Source organism: Ctenocephalides felis, unplaced genomic scaffold (genome assembly GCF_003426905.1).
Source record: "Ctenocephalides felis isolate EL2017-DRISC unplaced genomic scaffold, ASM342690v1 CF-g0.4_SCAFFOLD_03530, whole genome shotgun sequence".
Taxonomy (NCBI): Eukaryota; Metazoa; Arthropoda; class Insecta; order Siphonaptera; family Pulicidae; genus Ctenocephalides; species Ctenocephalides felis.
Window position 1 is genome coordinate 4,775 of NW_020539684.1, and position 24,054 is coordinate 28,828.

At 31.6% G+C, this 24,054-nt stretch overlaps 5 protein-coding genes across 5 annotated transcripts; 2 read left to right on the forward strand and 3 right to left on the reverse strand.

Moving 5' to 3' along the window:
- Nucleotides 1-12,088: 12,088 nt before the first annotated feature.
- LOC113382640 (histone H2A) lies at nucleotides 12,089-12,625 on the reverse strand. Its single transcript, XM_026620891.1, has one exon. It carries the CDS (start codon nucleotides 12,503-12,505, stop codon nucleotides 12,131-12,133), a length of 375 nt encoding a protein of 124 aa, XP_026476676.1. The 5' UTR covers nucleotides 12,506-12,625; the 3' UTR covers nucleotides 12,089-12,130.
- Nucleotides 12,626-17,120: 4,495 nt separating this feature from the next.
- On the forward strand, nucleotides 17,121-17,604 carry LOC113382641 (histone H2B-like). Its single transcript, XM_026620892.1, has one exon. It carries the CDS (start codon nucleotides 17,155-17,157, stop codon nucleotides 17,524-17,526), a length of 372 nt encoding a protein of 123 aa, XP_026476677.1. The 5' UTR covers nucleotides 17,121-17,154; the 3' UTR covers nucleotides 17,527-17,604.
- A 740-nt stretch (nucleotides 17,605-18,344) lies between these two features.
- LOC113382644 (histone H4) lies at nucleotides 18,345-18,804 on the reverse strand. The gene has a single exon (XM_026620894.1). The coding sequence runs from the start codon at nucleotides 18,724-18,726 to the stop codon at nucleotides 18,415-18,417; it is 312 nt and encodes a 103-aa protein (XP_026476679.1). The 5' UTR covers nucleotides 18,727-18,804; the 3' UTR covers nucleotides 18,345-18,414.
- A 154-nt stretch (nucleotides 18,805-18,958) lies between these two features.
- LOC113382639 (histone H3) lies at nucleotides 18,959-19,439 on the forward strand. Its single transcript, XM_026620890.1, has one exon. The coding sequence runs from the start codon at nucleotides 19,004-19,006 to the stop codon at nucleotides 19,412-19,414; it is 411 nt and encodes a 136-aa protein (XP_026476675.1). The 5' UTR covers nucleotides 18,959-19,003; the 3' UTR covers nucleotides 19,415-19,439.
- A 946-nt stretch (nucleotides 19,440-20,385) lies between these two features.
- Nucleotides 20,386-20,989, reverse strand: LOC113382636 (histone H1.2-like). Its single transcript, XM_026620887.1, has one exon. It carries the CDS (start codon nucleotides 20,953-20,955, stop codon nucleotides 20,386-20,388), a length of 570 nt encoding a protein of 189 aa, XP_026476672.1. The 5' UTR covers nucleotides 20,956-20,989.
- Between the last annotated feature and the right edge of the window lie 3,065 nt (nucleotides 20,990-24,054).

Here is a 24,054-nt window from a genome sequence, read left to right on the forward strand (position 1 = left end):
AAATTACGCCCCATTTTAAAAAACGCGCCAGAATTAACTATGACATTACTATTTTGATAATAATATCGAAACTGTCACCAAACCAATGTTGCTGTCTTTTACAAACAACTTCAGATGTTTCTTGAAGACATTGACAATTTACCGAGATCATTTCCATGATAAATTGTTTTCGTATCGAGTGATTTTGTAAGAGTGTTAATAGAATAGAATAATATATTGAAACAGTTTTTATTCGATTTAGTGTTCTAAAAAGTGTTTAGTGCATGGTGAAACCCAATAATGATAAAGAATGTAAACACAGTGCCGCCGAGAGGCTTTTAATTAAGCGAGTTTCTGAGAAGAAGAAAATTCATATGATGGAGTTATTTCCTGGGCGTCATAAAAATACTAATAATGATCGGGAAGAGGGAACCTCTGGAACGTTTGTGCATAAGAACAGATTTTCCGTTCTTGCGGTAAAAGAAAATCCAGTTGTTGAAGAAATGCAAACGGCAGAGAGCGAATCTAATATTTCCGAAAATCGAGAATCCATTGAATCGAAATCAGCAGCTAATGATTCAGCAGCTAATGATTCCATTGACAAACCTATGCCAGCTATAGTAATTTTGGATGACTTTAGTAACGTCGCAGCACTGAAAACCTTACGTGGCAAGTGTAAGTCCAAGGTTCATGTACAATATAAGGGCCGAAATCATTATCGAGTAACCACTTATCGTAAGACGGATTTTGAAGTTATCATAAAGGAATTAAAATCCCAAAAGAAAAAGTTTTACTCATATCCACTCAAAGAACAAGCAAATCAAAAAATTGTAGCACTTGGTATTCCACCTTCCATACCATCAGAAGATATAATGGCTTTCTTACTCGAAAAATATGTGAGAGTAAGAAGGTAATACAAATGACTAAATGGATTCCCTAAATCAAAGATTTAACCTTCCTATATATTTGATTATTTGCGACCACGAACAGGACATGACTACGCTAAAAAATATGAACCATATTTTGGGCTATGCGGTAAAGTGGGACAAATATAGACACAATGGTAACATCATACAATGTTTTAACTGTCAATCTTTTGGCCACGTTTCGGCCTATTGTAATTTAAAATTCAGATGCGTCAAATGCACTGAAGAACACGAACCGAAGGAATGTCCAAAAAAAAAGGAAGATCCGCCACTGTGCGTTAATTGCGCAGAAGCTCACCCAGCTAACTATAAACATTGTCCGAAGTATCTAGAAATAAAGCAGAAACGAGAAGAACTATTATCAAATATGAGACTGAAACGCCAGTACATCCCTGCGCCAGCACCGAAACCTTTGACAAGGCAGTTCAATGCTGTGTTATCAAATCCGAGACAATTCCCTCCACTTTCAAGAAATTCAATGATGCAAAACGATACAGGTATAGATAAACCCATTGAACCTGAGTCGATATCAGGACTAATGTCATCAATAAACTTTGTACAAGAAGTTTTTTCAAGACCAGCGGTAATGAAATCTGTGAATAAATTGATTAGTTTAGCTCATAAATTAAACTTAGCTTCTGAAGAGGAATATGATATGATTTTATTGACTCACTTTTATAATAAATGAATGTAAATAGTAATAATTTAAAGATAATGTTCTGGAATGCCAGAAGCTTATATTGTAATTTTCTTGAATTTAAACATATTTTGAAAACTCATAACATACAAATAGCTTTAATTAATGAAACATTTTTGAAACCTCATATGAAGTTAAGTTTGAAAAATTATATTATTTACAGAAATGATAACAATGCAATGCATGGACGCGGAACAGCAATTATAATTAATGATAAAATCAAACACAATTTAATACCCATAAGTAGATTAGAAAGTGCTGAAGCTACAGCCATTAATATTGTACTTCCATTTACAAATATAGTTGTTGTATCGGCTTACTTCCCTTGCAATAGTCTGAATATTTCTGATGTAGACAATTTATTTAATTTGGGCGATCGCGTAATTTTAGCCGGTGATTTCAACGCTCGTCACCGTGATTGGGGATGCAGTAATTGTAATAATAATGGCCTAAAATTAAGTAATTTTCTTAACGATAACATCAATAACCTACAGCTTCATTTCCCTGAAAGTCCAACACATTTTCCTTCCAATCCCACACATAATCCAGGAACCATAGATTTGGCCATCACAAAAAATGTGACTGTTAGTTCGATACCGTACACAGTTACTGCGACTAATTCTGACCACAATCCGGTTTTTGTTATCTATATCACTTACGCAACACGACCTTGACGAACAAATACATAAGCGTTTAAACTATCGACTTGCTAACTGGAATCAGTTTAAATTTTTTATAGATAATACTATTAATACTAACGCTTGTTTTACAACTGGGAAAGATATAGACGACGCCGTAACTCACTTAACTACCTGTATACATCAAGCAATAGATAAGACTATTCCCACATATTGCAATTACCACAATTCAAATATTATTCCGCAAAAATTGAAGTTAAAACTAAAAATAAAAAATAAACTTAGAAGAAAATGGCAACAAAGTAGAAATCCTGAAATTAAATATCAACTAAATAAACTTACTAAAGAACTTTCATTTGAAATGAAGTTACATAGCAACAAGCAGTGGGAAAATAAATTAAAAAATATTAACACGCACTATAATAATTTGTGGCCTGCCGTCAAAAAATTACAAATACGCGAGATAAAATACCACCACTTGTATTAAATAACTCATCAGCCATAACAAATTTTGAAAAAGCGGAAGCAATTGCTAATGTATTTTATAAAGTTCATAAACAAAATGATAAATTAGGTCAGTATCATTTAGAATCGGCAGTGACCAGTACATTAAATAACTACTTCAAAAATAAAACTCCTCTCAGAAATACAAGTTTGTGGGCTAAACCTATAGACATTCTTAATATCATCAAAACATTGAAAAACCGAAAGGCTCCAGGTCCGGATTCAATTCAAAATAAAATATTAAAAATGTTACCTAGGAAAGGTATAATATTCATAACAAAATTAGTTAATGCTATACTTGACTTAGGTTACTTTCCTACTGTATGGAAAATTTCAAACATTTTGCCTATATTAAAACATGGTAAACCTGCAGATAGACCCTCAAATTATAGACCTATAAGCCTGCTAAGTTCTATAAGTAAAATTATAGAAAAATATATACTAAGACTTCTCAACAACGAACTAAGAAAGGATAATATTTTACCGCCATTTCAATTTGGTTTTAGAGAAAACCTGTCAACAACACATGCCCTATCAATAGTTACGAATAAAATAAAAAATAATTTACAAAATAAAACACCCACTGGAATGGTTTTTCTGGACATCGAAAAAGCTTTTGATACTGTCTGGCATGATGGTTTAATTTATAAGCTTATAATTAATAAATTTCCCTCTAATCTTATTTATTTATTGCGATCATTTTTGAGTAATAGAAAATTTAAAGTTATCATCGATAATAACGAATCTAATATCTATGAAATTTCCGCGGGTTTACCTCAGGGTTCTATCCTGTCACCCATTTTGTTTAATATTTTCGTTCATGATATCCCCACCCATTCCAAATCGAATATATTAATGTATGCCGATGATACAACACTATACACCTCAGATAGACGTATTCGAAGTATAGTCGCTACCTTGCAGGATCATTTATGTAGCGTTCTGAGCTATTGTAAAGACTGGAAAATTAAAGTAAATTCCGAAAAAACACAGGCAATTTTATTCACAAATCGCACAAAAAACTACATACCCAAAAAACATATTTTAATTGGTGCAAAAAAAGTTCCATGGATTGAAAAAGTTAAATATTTAGGACTTAATTTGAATCGTAAACTAAAATTTAATGATCATTTAAATATAAAAGCTGGACAGGCCATTGGCGCAATTCACAAATTACATTCATTTCTAAATTCAAACTCTAAGTTAAATTTGAAAAATAAAAGACGAATATATCTTGCTTTTATCAGACCGCTCCTGACGTACGCTGCTCCCATATGGGCAGACAACAACAAAACAATAATTTATACTATACAAAAAGTCCAAAATATATCTTTACGACTAATATCAAACAATATTTCAAACCAAAAACCAAAAGATATTACTCCTCTAAATATTTACATACATTAGTCAATGTGCCCACACTTAGTGAATACACACAAGATCTGAAAAATAAATTTGAAAACCACTCAAATCAATTATTGTGAAAACTACTTACACTTATTTAGGAGATTAATCAAATATATGTGTCTGCGACAATATATGTACATATATGTTTGTGTATTTACGTACATATATATTATTATAATTTCTTACATATATGAAGATAAAAACGTATATCAATATTTTTATTTTATTTTATTTTTGTTTTATTATTTAGTTATAGGTTAATATTTAATAATTAGTTGATAGATTTTAGTATGTAAGGCCTATAGTAAGAAACATGTTTTTTTATAGCAGTTTTTCATGTAATCATATAACAAAAGATAATACAAACCTCAAATATATAAACTAACACATAGATATAATACAGTGATATCCCATTACCTGGGATAGGTATGTATTAAACAAAAATTTATATTTGTATTGTAAAATTATTTGTAAAAATAAAGCAACATTAAAAAGTAAAAGTAAGTAGTAAATTATTTGTAAAAAATTGGAGTTCGGTCTGAACCGCCGAGCAGTGCACATCGTAGAGCAAAAGTGAAATAGTTATAGTGGTTTAAAAGCCTATGTTAATGAAAATAATTAAAAAACAAGGTGCTAAAATTAAAGTAACTAAAAATGTAAATGTAATAAATACTATTAAAGAAATGGCTTCCAACCCGTCGACATCGACGCGCACGATGGAAGCCACAAAACAGTTACAAAACGAGTTTCCGAAAGGCAAATTTATTGGTGTTAACAAATTTGAACCTTTAGCTTGTACTAATGTCAGCAAAGAAGTGGCTAAAATACTAAACATTGACAATAAAGATAGTGTGTGTGATGATAATAGTGAAAATGTAAAAAGACGCCGTGTAAATCCTGAAATAAGTGATGAACAAAGTATTAAAAATAGTGAAAAGAAAGTGAACGCATGTGAAAAAGATCGTTTACCTTCAAAAATGCCACCCATTATTATCAATGATGATGACTTAATAAACAAAGAGACAATTAACAAAATAAGTGTGACTTATAAAGGCGAAAAACAATACATAGTGCGTACAAACAACATTCACGATTTTAAAATTGTGTATGACAAATTAAAAACACTGAAAAAGAAATTTTTTACGTTTCCTCAAAAAGAGCAAACGCTTCAAAAGATTGTAGCAACAGGTGTACCACCAAACACCGATCCCCAAACAATCATGGCCGAACTTTTAAATGAATTCTGTCGAGTAAAACATGTTATTCAAATGACTAAAGTGGATAGTCTTGGCAGAAGACTAAAACTCCCAGTTTATGCAATATTATTCGATAACGAACAGGACATGCAGATAATACGAAACAAAAAGCTACTAGCTGGCTTCTCGGTTAAATGGGAGCGCTACAAGTCAAATGGTAACATAATCCAATGTTACAATTGCCAAAATTTCGGACACACGGCAAGTTACTGCAATATGGACTTCAGATGTGTCAAGTGCAAAAACCAACATAAGCCGTTTGAATGTACCAAAACAGCGCTAGAAAAACCAAAATGTGTGAATTGTAACGAGGAACATCCCGCAAACTACAGGCAATGCTCTACGTATTTGAAACTTAAAGAGAAACGACTTGAGCTCCTAACAAAAGCCAAACAGAAAGTCTTCATACCAGCGCCACCTCCACCGCCGCTCATCAGAAAATTCAATGCCGTTATTAGCGACCAGAGACAGTTCCCTAGCTTACCGCAGTGCAATACTCCACAAAACAATATAAACACTGAAGACGGACAAGTAGCAAAAGAGACTACACCACAAATGCTAGACGAGGAAGGCACCACAGAAACTGAAAACTTAACGTTAAAAGGTATGCTCGCAAACTTTAATTTTATTAAACAGGTCTTTGAAAAACCAGCTATCAAAGCATCCTTTAATAGAATATTGAATCTTGCAAAAATCCTTAATACAGCTAATGAAAATGATATTGATAACATCTTAATTGAACATTTTACAAATAGTAAATAAATGTCTAATACAGTCAATATTCTTTATTGGAACGCAAGGGGGCTTCTCTCCAATGCGGTAGAATTTAAATTACTTTTAAATAAATACAAAATTGATATAGCTCTTGTTTCTGAAACATTACTTAAACCAAAAACAAATTTTTTTATCCCCAATTTTATTGTATATAGAAAAGACATAACGGAAAATGGCGGTCGCGGTACGGCTCTTATCATAAGAAAATCAATTAAACATGAATATATAGACACCAATATCCTCAAACATGCTGAAGCAACAGCGATTACAGTAACCTACGGTAAACAAGAAATCGCAGTTGTTTCAGCATACTTCCCAAACAATAAACTGTGCGAATCTGATTTGGACGCACTGGCTAAAATACGACCGCATACTATAGTGGCGGGCGATTTTAATGCCAGACATCCAACTTGGAGATGCAGCAACAAAAACACAAATGGCATTAAACTAAACAACTATGTTTTCAATAATATTGAAGAATTACAGCTACATTTTCCTCATACACCAACACATTACCCAGATATTCCCCATCATACTCCTAGCACAATAGACTTAGCAATAACACACAATATACAAAACATTTCTGCACTTAAGACATTAGATTCCACCAACTCCGACCACAATCCAGTTATACTAAATATAGCAACTGGAAACACTTCAATTCATGAGCAAACACACATAAAGTATTTCGACTACAACCTAGCAAATTGGCATAAATTCAGACAAATACTAAACAAAAATATTTCTATGAAACAATCACTTGACACTACTACTGACATTGACACAGCTGTTATTAACCTAACCACAAACATACAAAATGCAATATCCGCATCGATTCCTTTAGTTAAAAATAAATCTAAGCAAAATATTCCACCTGAAATCTTACAACTTATCAAACATAAAAATAGAATTAGAAAACAATGGCAACTATCACGAAATCCGCTTCTCAAACCTCTGCTCAACAAACTAACCAAAGAAATATCCGAATCCCTAAAAAATCATTATAACCAAAAATGGGAAATTAAAATGGAACAAACCAACAAAAATCACAATAACATTTGGCGATTAGCCAAACAACTAACCTCACCACCTGAACCCATACCACACTTAAAAACCAAAAATAAGACTATCTACACGGACAAAGACAAAGCAAATTTAATAGCTCATGAATTCAAAAAAGTACATAACCAAAACTCAAAACTAGGACACGATTACACAAACAATCTTGTCAATAGTACTCACGAAATATACTTCTCACATTTTAAACCAACACGTGACATAACAATGTGGACAAAACCTCGTCATATTAAAAATATCATTAAAAAATTTAAGAACAAAAAGGCTCCAGGCAATGACCGGATACAAAACATTATTCCTAAAAATCTTCCCAATAAAACACTAGTAGTTATAACAAAAATAATTAATGCAATGCTAGATTTAGGTTTTTTTCCAAATCCATGGAAAACATCCCTGATCCTGCCATTTCCGAAGCCAAAAAAACCACCTGAAAAACCCACTAGTTACAGACCAATTAGTTTACTTTGCACCTTGAGTAAAGTAGCTGAAAAGGTTATTCTAAAACTTTTTAAACGACATACTGAACTAAACAAACTAATTCCAAACACCCAATATGGGTTCAGGAATCACCACTCTACTTTACACCCTCTATCTATATTAAATACCCACATTAAAGAAAAATTCAAAGTAAAACAACATACCGGAATGATATTATTAGACATAGAAAAAGCCTTCGATACAGTTTGGCACGAAGGGTTGCTATTCAAAATGATTAGCCAAAAGTTTCCAGCAAACCTAACACACATAATAAAATCTTATCTCGAAAATAGATATTTTAGAGTCATGATAAATTCCTCACATTCAAATCCCATCCATATTACCTCCGGACTCCCTCAAGGCTCCATCCTTTCACCCGCACTATTCACCTTTTACACACATGATTTCCCACATAACAACGACACCGAACTATTGATGTTCGCCGACGACACCGCCATTTTTACGTCAAACAAATCTTTCAAAAAAATAGAAAAGAACTTACAACACCACTTACACAATATATCGAATTACTTTGAAAAATGGAAAATTAAGTTAAATGTAAAGAAAACAGAGGCTATTCTATTTACTAGAAAAACAAAAAAATTTATTCCTCAAAGACCAGTTAAAATTAAAAATGCGAGCATCCCATGGAAAATACAAGTTAAATACCTTGGACTGTTGTTAGATAGGAAAATGAACTTTACAGCAATGATTAATAATAAACTGGCTCTCAGTCATTCCATAATGCAAAAAATTCAACCACTTCTACGTAACAAGAAACTGAATTTAAAAAATAAAAGACGGCTTTATCTTGCACTGATAAGACCAATCCTAACATACGGTGCTCCTGTCTGGAGCAAAACTTCAAAATCCAATATTACTTTATTACAAAGAATGCAAAACAAAAACATCAGAATTATTTTAAATAAAGTTTTTAATGAAAGAACAAATAAGTATTACTCTAACAAAATATTACATAAAGAAGCCAATGTTCCACTTATATCAGAATTCATAACCATCCTAAATACCAAATTTTTAAACAACTGTGAAATGAGTGAAAATTTAACAATTAAGAATATATCAAATATAGCACTAGCAAGTTAAAATTTTATTCAAATATTATAATAAGTATAAGTTTTTATTCGTTACTGTTATTATATTATTCTATTTAGTTTTAAGAGTGTACATAATTTGTTAGCTAGTTTTAAGAGTGTACATAATTTGTTAACTAGTTTTAAGAAATACTAACTCAATGAAGTATGTTTTTTTTTTAAGCTATTTTCATACTAACCAAAATAAGAGCATCAATTTAAGCAAATAGACCTAAGTATATATATAAAATTCCATAATAAATTGTAATAATGCCGCAAGGCAGGTGTACAATTAAAAATATCACATGTAACATACAACTATTGTAATATGTAAACAATTCTAAGGAAAATAAATAGTTTTGAAATCAATCAATCAAAAAATTAAATCCAGCGCTTTTATTCTAAATAATTCGCATAAAACAATGGATTTACATGATAGCCAAATTCATCCCCAACATATCATCAAAAGCATGATTTATTTCAACGGTTAGTTTTTCTAAAATATCGCTAATTATATTCAAATAACTTCTGCACTCAATAGTGCGTTTTCAACAAAATCGTTATCGCATTTTTATGAGCATTGAGATATGTTATATTTGGATGCGATGTAATTATACTTATATATCCTAGAAACAGTTTTTGTAAATTTTTATTCATAAATAGTATCATAATTGTTCATAAACTGTCATTGAACATTCATTTGAGTACTCTATGAATCTATACTGAACAATAGCTAATATAAACGATTTGATTAAATAACGAATATAATATTTTATTAAAATAAAATATTATTTGTATGAAATAATTAATTATATTTACGATGTAATACACTATCAATACACCAACGCATAAAATTCGGTTAGAAATCATTTGTGTAAAACATTATGTCGCGTCGTGCATTCAAGTTCAAGAATATAATTTTGAACGCATATTATATTTACCAATATTTTTTTGTGTGTGCTCTATTCTCTTTTTGCATAGTATCTAATAAAATAATATTATCGTTATAATTAATTATTTCATTCGTAGTTTTCAAAAGAACGATAAAATACAAAACAGTAAACAATTGTACTGTTGTTTCTTGAAATAACTTGAGTCAAAAAATTCACAAACTGTTTATTCTGTAAAATCATAATATTTCTATCATATTATATTTTATTAAAATAAATCGAATGTATAAATAATTTAGTCATTAATAATAAAATATAATATTTATGTTTTTTTTTTTTTTAATTCAATTGTATAGAATAAAATAATAATATCTTATATTCATTGCCGAGAAAAGATTATATATTAGTTGATATTTAATAAATATTATTTTATTCTTTTATTCTTGAATGCTTGCTGAACTGAATATGCGGCTCTGCTGCTATATCTAAACACGCTGACCGTGAATAACCGTTTGTTCGAGGGTCAGAAAACATGCAAGATTTTAGCCTAAATGGTGATTGTTATTAGAATTGAATGACTGGAGAACCATACGAAATTTTAACAATGTATTATAATTTATATGGTTTCTTTATGAAAATATAGAAATATTGTCAATAATTGCTGCAATCTAAATGTAATTTGCATTTCAATAAGTGATCAATCACACAGATTGCTCTCTACTAGCTAAACAGTAAAAGATACGAAAAAACTTTGTTCGTACGAAAGATGCAGAATAAAATCACGAATAAAATGATATATAAATCGTTATGTGTGTTCATATAATTTTTTCGAGATTATCTAATTTTTCTTAAATTTTAAGGAAATATGTAAATAATACCTAAATATACAAAATTTATATTCGACAATAGTAAAATTTCATAATAATTCATCATAACTTTATAATAATACTATTATAATTTTATAACAATTCATTTATTTATGATTATTAATAAATTTTGTACGATAATTATTAGTAAATCTTTCCACGATCACTAAGCCACGCCCTTTTTTAAAAACACGCGTCAAAATTAACTATAATATTATTATTTTGTTTATGCATAATCATTATTTTATTCTCCTTGTCGAGACTAACAAAATGCTATAAGGTATTATGATATTGACATTGATATCTAGCGTAAATGTTTGTTGAAACATTTAGGCCACTATACAGCGTAAGTTCCTAAACACGACGACCGTGAATAACCGCTCGTTCGAGGGTCAGAAAACATGCGAGATTTTAGCCTGAATTGCGAATGTTATAAAAATCAAATCATTAACAAACCCTACAATTTTTTTTTAAAATATACAAATTCTATAATCGATATTAGTGAAATTCAATAATAATTGATAACATAATAACATATAAATGTGTTAATATTTGATAATAAAACAAGAATTATTTATTTGGTTTTAAAATCACTACAAAAATTAATATACTTATATAGATTTTTTTTTATATTTATTTTAAATGTTTTATAACAACGTAACTAATAAATAAAGTTATTATTTTGTACATTTATTTATGATTATTAATAAATTTTGTACGATAATTATTAGTAAAACTTTCCACGATCACTAAGCCACGCCCCTTTTTAAAAACACGCGTCAAAATTCACTATAACATTATTATTTTCTTTATGAATAATTATTATTTTATTCTCCTCGTCGAGACTAACAAATTGCTATAAGGTATTATGGTATTGACATTGATATCTAGCGTAAATGCTTGCTGAAACATTTAGGCCACTATACAGCGGCAGTTCCTAAACACGACGACCGTGAATAACCGTTTGCTCGAGGGTCAGAAAACATGCGAGATTTTAGCCTGAATTGCGAATGTTATAAAAATCAAATCATTAACAAACCCTACAATTTTTTTTTTAAATATACAAATTCTATAATCGATATTAGTGAAATTCAATAATAATTGATAACATAATAACATATAAATGTGCTAATATTCGATAATAAAACAAGAATTATTTATTTGATGTTGAAATCACTACAAAAATTAATATACTTATATAGATTTTTTTTATATTCATTTTAAATGATTTATAACAACGTAACTAATAAATAAAGTTATTATTTCGTACATTTATAACCTTAAATATTCTTTGATTCATTCAAACAAATGTTGTTATTTATATTTATTTAAATAAAAATATCTAAAATCAATTAAATTATATACCGAATGTTATGATAAAAAAATTAAAATAAATTAAAATGAGTATTGAATAGTAAATTAAATAGTATTATAAATAAAATAGTAAAATAATAAATAAATAGTAAAATAATATATGTTCATTTTTTGAATAAAGTTGTTCGTCCTGAGAAGGACGGTTTTATGTCAATTTGCGACAATAAAAGAAATTTAAGCTTTCTTTTCTGTCTTCTTTGGCAAAAGCACAGCTTGTATGTTCGGCAATACACCGCCCTGAGCAATCGTAACACCCGATAACAGTTTGTTGAGTTCCTCGTCATTGCGGATGGCCAGTTGCAAATGACGCGGAATTATTCTGGTCTTCTTGTTGTCGCGAGCCGCATTGCCGGCTAACTCGAGAACTTCGGCGGCCAGATATTCCATGACTGCAGCGAGGTAGACGGGTGCACCAGCGCCGACACGCTCGGCATAGTTGCCTTTGCGTAGCAAACGATGAATACGACCGACTGGAAACTGAAGACCGGCACGGTTAGACCGTGACTTAGCCTTTCCCTTGACTTTACCGCCTTTGCCTCGACCAGACATGTTTACAGGTTCGTGTTCAAACTGAGAATGATATCAAAGTTCTCGAACGGGCCCGTATAGATTTCTGAGCGTTGCAAGCACACGCCCATTTTTTTGTAGACACGCCCCTCCCTTGCCTACGTACGTTGTTACGGCTTCAGTCAAAACGTTGAAGCAGTACGAAAACGGAGCGTCGGCACGACTCATGTATCATTGATTGACGAAAACGGAGCGTCGGCACGACTCATTTTGATTTTCGTATCGATTGATTGATGGATGATGATAAGTGAATAAGTGAAGTGAGATAAGTGAAGTGAAGTGAAATAAAAAGTGATAAGTGAAGTGAATAAGTGTGATTTTGCGATGATGATCTGAAATTCTCAAGCACTGGATTTTAGTACGTTACCACAAAATGGGGCGCACTAAAAAGTACCAATTCCATAAGAGGAAGTACTCTGTTGAAGAACTTCGGCAAATACTAAACTCTAACGACAGCATCGACGATATAACCGGAGTGAAACTTTCAAACAGATTTGAACCACTATCAAGCACAGACACGGATACAGAACCCGATGAGTTGATGGAAACCGCAAATGAGATAAATAAGAAACGAGCTCGGGAAAATACTTCCGAAGAAAAAATAAGGAAGAAAACTGCGCTTTCCCCAAAGGCAAGTACATCTAAAAATGATCCTAAAGAATTAGACAGGAAAATGCCAACTGTGATTATCAAGAGCGAAATACCTCACCATGTGTTAAAAACAATTAAATCTAATATAAAAAAGGATTTGTCAATTCAATATATAAGTAAAAATCACCTGAGAGTAAATACCTACACAACCACAGATAATGAATATCTGCTTAAATACCTACGAGATAATAAATACAATTTTTTCACACACGGAGATAAGAAGGAAACAAATAAGAAAATTGTACTAAGGGGGATAGACCCAAACATAGATATAGAAGACATTAAAGAAGATCTACAAAACAAGGAAATTAACGTGAGCAAAATAATACAAATGTCCAAGAAAGTAGAAGGAAACATTTCATATAAGTTACCGATCTATATTGTAGTCCTAACCCCACAGCAAGATATTGGCAAAGTGACGGAAGTGCGCCACATCTTGGGATATATAGTAAAATGGGAGAAACTACATGCTTCAGAAAGATTATTGCAATGCTACAATTGCCAAAACTTTGGACACGCAGCCAGATACTGCAACCTAAAATACAGATGTGTTAAATGTAAAGAAGACCACGAACCAGGAAAATGCAGCAAGTCAAAAGAAGAAAAACCACAATGTGTAAACTGCGGGAATTTGCACCCCGCAAACTACAGAAACTGCCCCTTCTTAATTGAACTTAGAAATAAAATACGAAACAAACCTCTTAATCAAAATAAAGCGGTTGACGCACCTCCTCCGCCGAAACAAACCAAATCTTACAGCGAACTACTCAAAGAGACGGCGACTAATAACCAAAATAATGAAGAACGACAAGAAAACTCATCATCCACAAATAGCGACATTTTTAATACAATGAAACAAATTCAAGATTTGCTATCTAAATTCGACCTAAGTAAAATAATAAGCAACATCCAAAAGTTTTTGCCAAAGATCATGAACGCCAAAAATATTACTGACTTTATAATAATAGGTATGGAATTCTTCAACGCTACTTTTAAATAAATGGCCCGAAAAAATAACAGCATAAATATCATGACATGGAACAGCAATGGAATAAGAAACAAAACAAGTGAACTAACCTATATAATGAGAAAACACAACATACAAATTGTGTTATTGACCGAAACTCGACTAAACCCAAACATTAATTTTCACATTCCACAATACAAAATCTACCGCAATGACCGAGATGGAGCAAGTGGTGGTGGTACAGCAATATTAATACACGAGGATATAGTCCAAAATTCAACTCTAACACCTCAGCTAAACACCATAGAAGCGACAACAGCAAGTATTACAGTTAAAAATACAAAAATAATAGTAGCTGCAATTTACAAACGACCACAAAATACACTGGATACGAATGACTTAGAAACAGTCATGAACCTTAATCGACAAGTAATCATAGGGGGAGACATGAATGCACACCATCAACTTTGGAACTGTAAAAGAACAAATAGAGATGGGAGAAGCATACATGACATGATCTTCAGAAACCTACAAACATATAAAATTATATATCCAGAAGAACCAACATATTACCCAAGCGACGATAAAAAATCACCAAGCACAATAGATTTTTTCATAACGAAAAATATCCATACAAGGCAGCTCGCCAGAACAATATCCGAAACGGATTCCGACCACAACCCTGTCTATACAAAAATTTACGAAACACCAGAAAGATATACGGAGAGATCATATATAGTAAAATACAACTACAAAAAAGCAGACTGGACGCAATTTAAAGATGACGTAAGCAACCAGCTAGACTTAACGCAAACCATCCTGACAAGATGTGAAATAGATCAAGAAGTTAGAAAGCTTACTGAATTAATACAACACTCTATAAAGAAAAACATACCAAAAATAAATAAGCAAAGCTACGAACAACTACCCGAACACATTATAAAACTTATTCAAGTCAAAAACAGCATACGACGAAAATGGCAAAAACAACGTGTACCTGAATTAAAAGCATTACTAAACAAGTTTGTGAGTGAAATCCAAAGACACATAAGAAAACATAAAAACAATATATGGAAACTGAAACTAGACAACATTAATAAAGACAGCACCAACTTATGGAAATTGACAAAAAACCGAACTCGGAAACGCAATGATATCCCACCACTACATTCAAGACACAATGGGGTAGTCTACTCAAACAAAGACAAAGCAGATGCTATAGCCGAAGTACTGGAAGAAACTCACCGGCAAAACCTTGATCTTGGGAACATACAACACGACCACAAAGTGAACAAAACCGTACAACACAATAAACAACTGAATACACCTATCTGCAGAGTGACCCCGTTAGATGTCAAACAAAACATCAAAAATTAAAAAACTACAAAGCTCCTGGACTCGATAACATACAAAATATTGTACTGAAGAATCTACCACGTAAAGCCATAATAAATTTCACAAAAATCATAAACGCCATGCTATCTCTTGAACACTACCCAGTAGAATGGAAAGCAGCCAAAACACTTCCTTTTCCAAAACCAGGTAAAAGCGACACATTTCCACAAAATTACAGACCTATTAGCTTACTACCGACTATGGGAAAACTGGCAGAGAAAATAATACAAAACAAATATTATATCACATAAAGAAGAAAAACGTTCTTCCAAAACACCAATATGGATTTAGGTCAGGACACGCAACCCAACATCCCATAAATATACTTACAGAAAAAACCATCCACGCTATGAACATGAAGAAACATACAGGCTTAGTAAGCTTAGATATACAGAAAGCTTTCGACACTGTATGGCATAATGGACTACTATACAAGCTGCAAAAAATAGAGCTACCAAGATATCTAATCAACATCATAAGGTCCTATCTTAAGAACAGAACCTTTAGAGTGTGTGTCAAAAACGAATTGTCAGACGAAAAAGCAATTGCAGCAGGCTTACCACAAGGATCTATTCTTGCACCACTACTTTTTAACATATACATGCATGATATACCTACCCACAAAAACACCCAAATCCTGCAATACGCAGACGACACAGCAATTTTTTCTGCAAGTGCTAAAATCGAAATTCTAACAAAGAAACTACAAGAACACTTATTACAAATCGACCACTACCTAGACACATGGAAACTAAAACTGAATACGCAAAAAACAGAAGCCATACTTTTCACTAACAAACAAAAACAAACCATTGACAAACAGAAAACCCTACAAATTGGAGCGGACAAAATCCCATGGGCTAATACAGTCAAATATTTAGGTGTTATCTTTGACAAAAAATTATCGTTCAAAGAACACACAAAATACAGAAATAATCAAGCGTCTGCAGCGATAAATAGACTGCACTGTCTTCTCAACAACAGCAGCTACCTAAACAAGCAAAACAAAAGGCTACTCTATCTACTAATGATAAGACCTATATTGACATATGCAGGGCCGGCATGGACAAACACTTGTAAATACAACTACCAAAAACTACAAAGGACCCAGAATAAATGCCTTAGACTGATAACAGGCAAAAACAGACAACAAAATAATAAATTTATTACTAATAAAGCACTTCATGAAGAAGCAAAAATACCTTACATCAAAGAGTTTATTGCTACCATCACGAAGAAGTTTTATATGGCAATAAATAATCATAAAAACCAAAATATTACAGACCTAGGCAAATTCACAAGGAAAAACTACTGGACAGACAAAAGATTACTCCCAAACTTCTAAACTTCAGAAGTTTGAGAAATATGAACAAACCGAAAATATTAGAAATGGTTTTATGAACCAGGAATATATTAATTAAATGAATAATAGACGACAGTAATACCACGTATTACAAACGTAATACATATTGTCAAGGAATACCACCAATAAATAATAACTCACAGCACGATATGTTTACCTTACACGAAACTGAAGCACGAGGGTCAAGAGAAGAGGGAGAGAAGAATCATGGCACGACTCATTTCGTATCAGTCAGTGTACTAGTAAACATCAGACATGCCACCGAAAACCAGCGGTAAAGCGGCTAAGAAAGCAGGCAAAGCCCAGAAAAATATTTCAAAGGGCGACAAGAAGAAGAAACGTAAGCGCAAGGAGAGCTATGCCATTTATATTTACAAAGTCTTGAAACAAGTCCATCCTGACACGGGCATTTCGAGCAAGGCGATGAGCATCATGAACAGCTTTGTGAATGATATCTTCGAGCGTATAGCGGCCGAGGCATCGCGTTTGGCTCACTACAACAAACGCTCTACAATCACTAGTCGGGAAATTCAGACAGCAGTCCGGCTATTGCTACCAGGCGAGTTGGCCAAACACGCCGTCAGCGAAGGTACTAAGGCCGTAACCAAGTACACCAGCTCGAAATAAAATGATGAAGATTTTGTGATGCCACTTATATGTTCTGTCGACAATAACAAAGGCCCTTCTCAGGGCCCACAAATATTTTACAAAAGAACTTTATAATTTTTACATTGGTTTTATAGATAAAATAAAATAACCTGACACTAATGATATTTTATTAGGATTTTCAATAAATTTTGATCAGATTTCTATTAGAGATCGTTATTATTAATTTATATTATAAATAATGTTCAATTTCTATATATTTTCAATATGATAAAAATTAATGATTGAATATTCAATTCAATTTAAAACTTTAGTTTTTCAAATTTAGTTAATAAGTTTAAGTTTATTTTAATTTATTATAAAATAAATTTATATTAAAAAAAATCGCAATTTAAATATTTTCGTAAAAATAAAATTATTGTCGTAAATATTTTAAAAATTTTATTATTTAAATATATAAAATATATTATTACATGTTATATAAATTTAAATAATATGCAAAATTTAATAAATTCATTCATTTAATTGAGCTCCTTCAATTCAGAGCCCTTAACTGTAAAGTATACTAATACTAAAAGGGCTTCTATTTTCTATTAATTGAAGCCCCCCCATGTAAGAAAAGAAATCAATTGCATATAAAAAGTCAATACGAAAAAATAGTAAAATATATATTAATTAATACTTTCTTTAAAACATATTCGAAGGGCTTTCCAATTTGATAATATTATCAATAATATTACCAAAGCAAGTTATTCTGCAAGAAAATAAACAAATTTCATATAAAATCAAATAAAGCCTGTACGTAAATTGTAAAATATATTACTTGTTCTTTTAATTATATTTGACAGCCCTTAAAAGGGCTCTTTTTTGTTTTGTATTTATAAGAAATGACTGCGTCCGTTGATCAATTTAACCGCCGAAACCGTACAGTGTACGACCCTGACGTTTGAGCGCATATACGACATCCATAGCGGTTACGGTCTTCCTCTTGGCGTGCTCGGTGTATGTGACTGCATCGCGGATAACGTTCTCGAGAAACACTTTCAGAACACCGCGGGTCTCTTCGTAGATTAGACCCGAGATACGCTTGACGCCGCCACGGCGAGCAAGACGACGTATAGCCGGCTTTGTAATACCTTGGATATTATCGCGAAGAACTTTCCTGTGTCGCTTAGCGCCACCCTTTCCGAGTCCCTTACCACCTTTGCCACGGCCGGTCATTTTTCAATATATCGCAGTCGGGATAAATTTACAAATTGATGTTAACAGCTCGAAGTCTGAATAACGACTGAATTCCGACGAGCGAAATTATTGAAAAGTTTGAGCTCGCTAGGCCACGCCCATCATAGCTATGCGAGCATTCGGCGCCGACCAATGACAGCCGAGCACAGCATCGGACATTCGTAATGTATTTTGATCATAATATTCGAGCCGGACGCGTCAGTATCAAAACGATCGTCAAACGAGAAGGTTCTCGAAACGAAATCTAGGAGTTATAATGGCCCGTACGAAGCAGACAGCTCGCAAGTCCACCGGTGGCAAGGCGCCCCGTAAGCAGCTTGCAACGAAAGCGGCTCGCAAGAGCGCGCCGGCGACCGGCGGTGTGAAGAAGCCGCATCGTTATCGGCCTGGCACCGTAGCTCTGCGTGAGATCCGTCGTTACCAGAAGAGCACCGAGCTTCTCATACGAAAGTTGCCGTTCCAACGTCTAGTGCGCGAGATCGCTCAGGACTTCAAGACCGATCTGCGTTTTCAGAGCTCCGCCGTCATGGCATTGCAGGAAGCTAGCGAGGCCTATTTGGTTGGCCTGTTCGAAGATACAAACTTGTGCGCGATCCACGCCAAGCGCGTAACCATCATGCCCAAGGATATTCAACTAGCTCGGCGTATTCGAGGAGAACGCGCTTAGACGCCTGTCGTCCTATAAAACAAATCGGTCCTTTTCAGGACCACCAAAATGATCAATTAAAAGAACTTTTATTATTTTTCAAATTATTTTATTTTGCAGAATTATTCCATCGATACGTTAGAAATTTTTATTGATTTTTTTTTTTAATTGAAATTATGATTTGACTTGTTGAATAGTGTGTTGAATTGTAAAAAATTTGTTGAATTTGTAATTCGTTTCTGAAAGCTTCTTTAAAAAATTCTAAATTTAATTAATATGGGCGAGTTGCCGTTCTGATGATAGAAATTTATATTATATATATTATATTATATATTTTATATATAAATATTTTTTTTTTGATTGTATATTTTTTATTTCATATATAGTTATTTAAAGTTATATAAATTTTCTTTTTCGAATACGATATGAAAAAAAGATTGAAACTTCATAAATTATTAATGATTATATTTTATTTCATTAATTAATTTCCATTTACTTATTATTTATATAAAAAAAAATTAGAAAAAATTATGAATTTAATTATTATGAGAGTTGCCGTTCTATGTATAGTTGATTTATTTAAAGTGATATATAAAACTTTTATTAATAAATTATTGATTATATTTCATTGATTAAGATAATTTATTCATATAAAATTATTAAAAAAAAATAATAAATAAATAAATAAAATTCAGCGATTGATATTGAACAACTCCCTACCAAAGACGAAATTGAAAATTGAAAAGACTTTGACTTTTAAATTTCGTCAATGACACAACACGGCGAGGAACACAGCGAGCGTTGCTGCGCTCCTGTTACAAATATTTTATTAAAATTTTTTCCGAAGTCCACGAAAAGGCTATAATATAAGATGATAAGATATATATAAGTAAAATAATAATGTTCTTTGATAAAAATTTATTGTTAGTCCTGAAAAGGACTTTGTGCAAACATTTTCGTTTGCTGTTGTGTAAAAAGATAATGAAATGTTTTCACTTCTTTTTCGGTGACGCTTTTTTCAAAGGTTTGGCTACTTTTGATGTCTTCTTTGGCGATTTAGGTTTCTTTGCGGCTGCGGTCTTGACGGTTTTCTTCGTTTTGCTTTTGCTCGTTGGCCTTGAGGGCTTTCGTCGACTTACCCTGAATGGTCTTCTTCTTATCGACTGTCGTCTTAGGTTTCGCCGCGACGACTTTTTTAATGTGCCCGCTGCGGATGCAGACTTCTTTTTAGGGGACGAAGCAGGTTTGGCGGCGCCCTTCGACTTTGCTGTCTTCGATTTTGCTTTTGCCGCTGGCGTCTTAGCGGTCCTGGCTTTTCCAGCCGAAACACCGCTTTCGCCGCCGCTCTGTTTAGCGTTCGCGGCAAGTTTGAACGAACCCGAAGCACCTTTGCCTTTTGTTTGAATCAGTGTGCCCGCTTGAACAGCTGACTTTAAATACTTTTTAATGAACGTTGACATTTTCTCGGCGTCGATTTTATAATTGGCCGACATATATTTCTTAATCGCCTGCAGCGACGATCCGCCGCGTTCTTTCAGACTTTTAATAGCGTTGTTTACCATTTCAGATGTAGGAGGATGGGACGGCTTCACTCGCGGTTTTTTTAACAGCCGCAGTCTTGCCCTTTTTCGGCGATGCTGTCGCTGGCGCAGCGGTTGCCGCCGGCGACGTAGATATAGAGCGTTATCTGTACATTATATAAAAAAAAGTAATTAAAATGTATAATTAACACGTGATTGGTTAAATATGTTAGGGCGTGGCAAAACTATATTCGAAAAGTGTAAAACGAAGAAAAACAATAATATTTGAAAATTTTACAAAAATGTAAATTATTTGTAAAATTAAATCCAGCGCGCTTTTATTCTAAATAATTCGCATAAAACAATGGATTTACATGATAGCCAAATTCATCCCCAACATATCATCAAAAGCATGATTTATTTCAACGGTTAGTTTTTCTAAAATATCGCTAATTATATTCAAATAACTTCTGCACTCAATAGTGCGTTTTCAACAAAATCGTTATCGATTTTTTATGAGCATTGAGATATGTTATATTTTGATGCGATGTAATTATACTTATATATCCTAGAAACAGTTTTTTGTATTTTTATTCATAAATAGTATCATAATTGTTCATAAACTGTCATTGAACATTCATTTGAGTACTCTATGAATCTATACTGAACAATAGCTAATATAAACGATTTGATTAATAACGAATATAATATTTTATTAAAATAAAATATTATTTGTATGAAATAATTAATTATATTTACGATGTAATACACTATCAATACACCAACGCATAAAATTCGGTTAGAAATCATTTGTGTAAAACATTATGTCGCGTCGTGCATTCAAGTTCAAATATAATTTTGACGCATATTATATTTACCAATATTTTTTTGTGTGCTCTATTCTCTTTTTGCATAGTATCTAATAAAATAATATTATCGTTATAATTAATTATTTCATTCGTAGTTTTCAAAAGAACGATAAAATACACAAACAGTAAACAATTGTACTGTTGTTTCTTGAAATAACTTGAGTCAAAAAATTCACAAACTGTTTATTCTGTAAAATCATAATATTTCTATCATATTATATTTTATTAAAATAAATCGAATGTATAAATAATTTAGTCATTAATAATAAAATATAATATTTATGTTTTTTTTTTTTTTATTCAATTGTATAGAATAAAATAATAATATCTTATATTCATTGCCGAGAAAAGATTATATATTAGTTGATATTTAATAAATATTATTTTATTCTTTTATTCTTGAATGCTTGCTGAACTGAATATGCGGCTCTGCTGCTATATCTAAACACGCTGACCGTGAATAACCGTTTGTTCGAGGGTCAGAAAACATGCAAGATTTTAGCCTAAATGGTGATTGTTATTAGAATTGAATGACTGGAGAACCATACGAAATTTTAACAATGTATTATAATTTATATGGTTTCTTTATGAAAATATAGAAATATTGTCAATAATTGCTGCAATCTAAATGTAATTTGCATTTCAATAAGTGATCAATCACACAGATTGCTCTCTACTAGCTAAACAGTAAAAGATACGAAAAAACTTTGTTCGTACGAAAGATGCAGAATAAAATCACGAATAAAATGATATATAAATCGTTATGTGTGTTCATATAATTTTTTCGAGATTATCTAATTTTTCTTAAATTTTAAGGAAATATGTAAATAATACCTAAATATACAAAATTTATATTCGACAATAGTAAAATTTCATAATAATTCATTATAACTTTATAATAATACTATTATAATTTTATAACAATTCATTTATTTATGATTATTAATAAATTTTGTACGATAATTATTAGTAAATCTTTCCACGATCACTAAGCCACGCCCTTTTTTTAAAAACACGCGTCAAAATTAACTATAATATTATTATTTTGTTTATGCATAATCATTATTTTATTCTCCTTGTCGAGACTAACAAAATGCTATAAGGTATTATGATATTGACATTGATATCTAGCGTAAATGTTTGTTGAAACATTAGGCCACTATACAGCGTAAGTTCCTAAACACGACGACCGTGAATAACCGCTCGTTCGAGGGTCAGAAAACATGCGAGATTTTAGCCTGAATTGCGAATGTTATAAAATCAAATCATTAACAAACCCTACAATTTTTTTTTAAAATATACAAATTCTATAATCGATATTAGTGAAATTCAATAATAATTGATAACATAATAACATATAAATGTGTTAATATTTGATAATAAAACAAGAATTATTTATTTGGTTTTAAAATCACTACAAAAATTAATATACTTATATAGATTTTTTTTTATATTTATTTTAAATGTTTTATAAACAACGTAACTAATAAATAAAGTTATTATTTTGTACATTTATTTATGATTATTAATAAATTTTGTACGATAATTATTAGTAAAACTTTCCACGATCACTAAGCCACGCCCCTTTTTAAAAACACGCGTCAAAATTCACTATAACATTATTATTTTCTTTATGAATAATTATTATTTTATTCTCCTCGTCGAGACTAACAAATTGCTATAAGGTATTATGGTATTGACATTGATATCTAGCGTAAATGCTTGCTGAAACATTTAGGCCACTATACAGCGGCAGTTCCTAAACACGACGACCGTGAATAACCGTTTGCTCGAGGGTCAGAAAACATGCGAGATTTTAGCCTGAATTGCGAATGTTATAAAAATCAAATCATTAACAAACCCTACAATTTTTTTTTTAAATATACAAATTCTATAATCGATATTAGTGAAATTCAATAATAATTGATAACATAATAACATATAAATGTGCTAATATTCGATAATAAAACAAGAATTATTTGATGTTGAAATCACTACAAAATTAATATACTTATATAGATTTTTTTATATTCATTTTAAATGATTTATAACAACGTAACTAATAAATAAAGTTATTATTTCGTACATTTATAACCTTAAATATTCTTTGATTCATTCAAACAAATGTTGTTATTTATATTTATTTAAATAAAATATCTAAAATCAATTAAATTATATACCGAATGTTATGATAAAAAAATTAAAATAAATTAAAATGAGTATTGAATAGTAAATTAAATAGTATTATAAATAAAATAGTAAAATTTAAATA

Bases quoted from the DNA above. Each gene is read 5' to 3' on its own strand.
- LOC113382636 (XM_026620887.1), bottom strand. From the start codon at position 20,955: ATGGTAAACAACGCTATTAAAAGTCTGAAAGAACGCGGCGGATCGTCG.
- LOC113382640 (XM_026620891.1), bottom strand. From the start codon at position 12,505: ATGTCTGGTCGAGGCAAAGGCGGTAAAGTCAAGGGAAAGGCTAAGTCA.
- LOC113382641 (XM_026620892.1), top strand. From the start codon at position 17,155: ATGCCACCGAAAACCAGCGGTAAAGCGGCTAAGAAAGCAGGCAAAGCC.
- LOC113382644 (XM_026620894.1), bottom strand. From the start codon at position 18,726: ATGACCGGCCGTGGCAAAGGTGGTAAGGGACTCGGAAAGGGTGGCGCT.
- LOC113382639 (XM_026620890.1), top strand. From the start codon at position 19,004: ATGGCCCGTACGAAGCAGACAGCTCGCAAGTCCACCGGTGGCAAGGCG.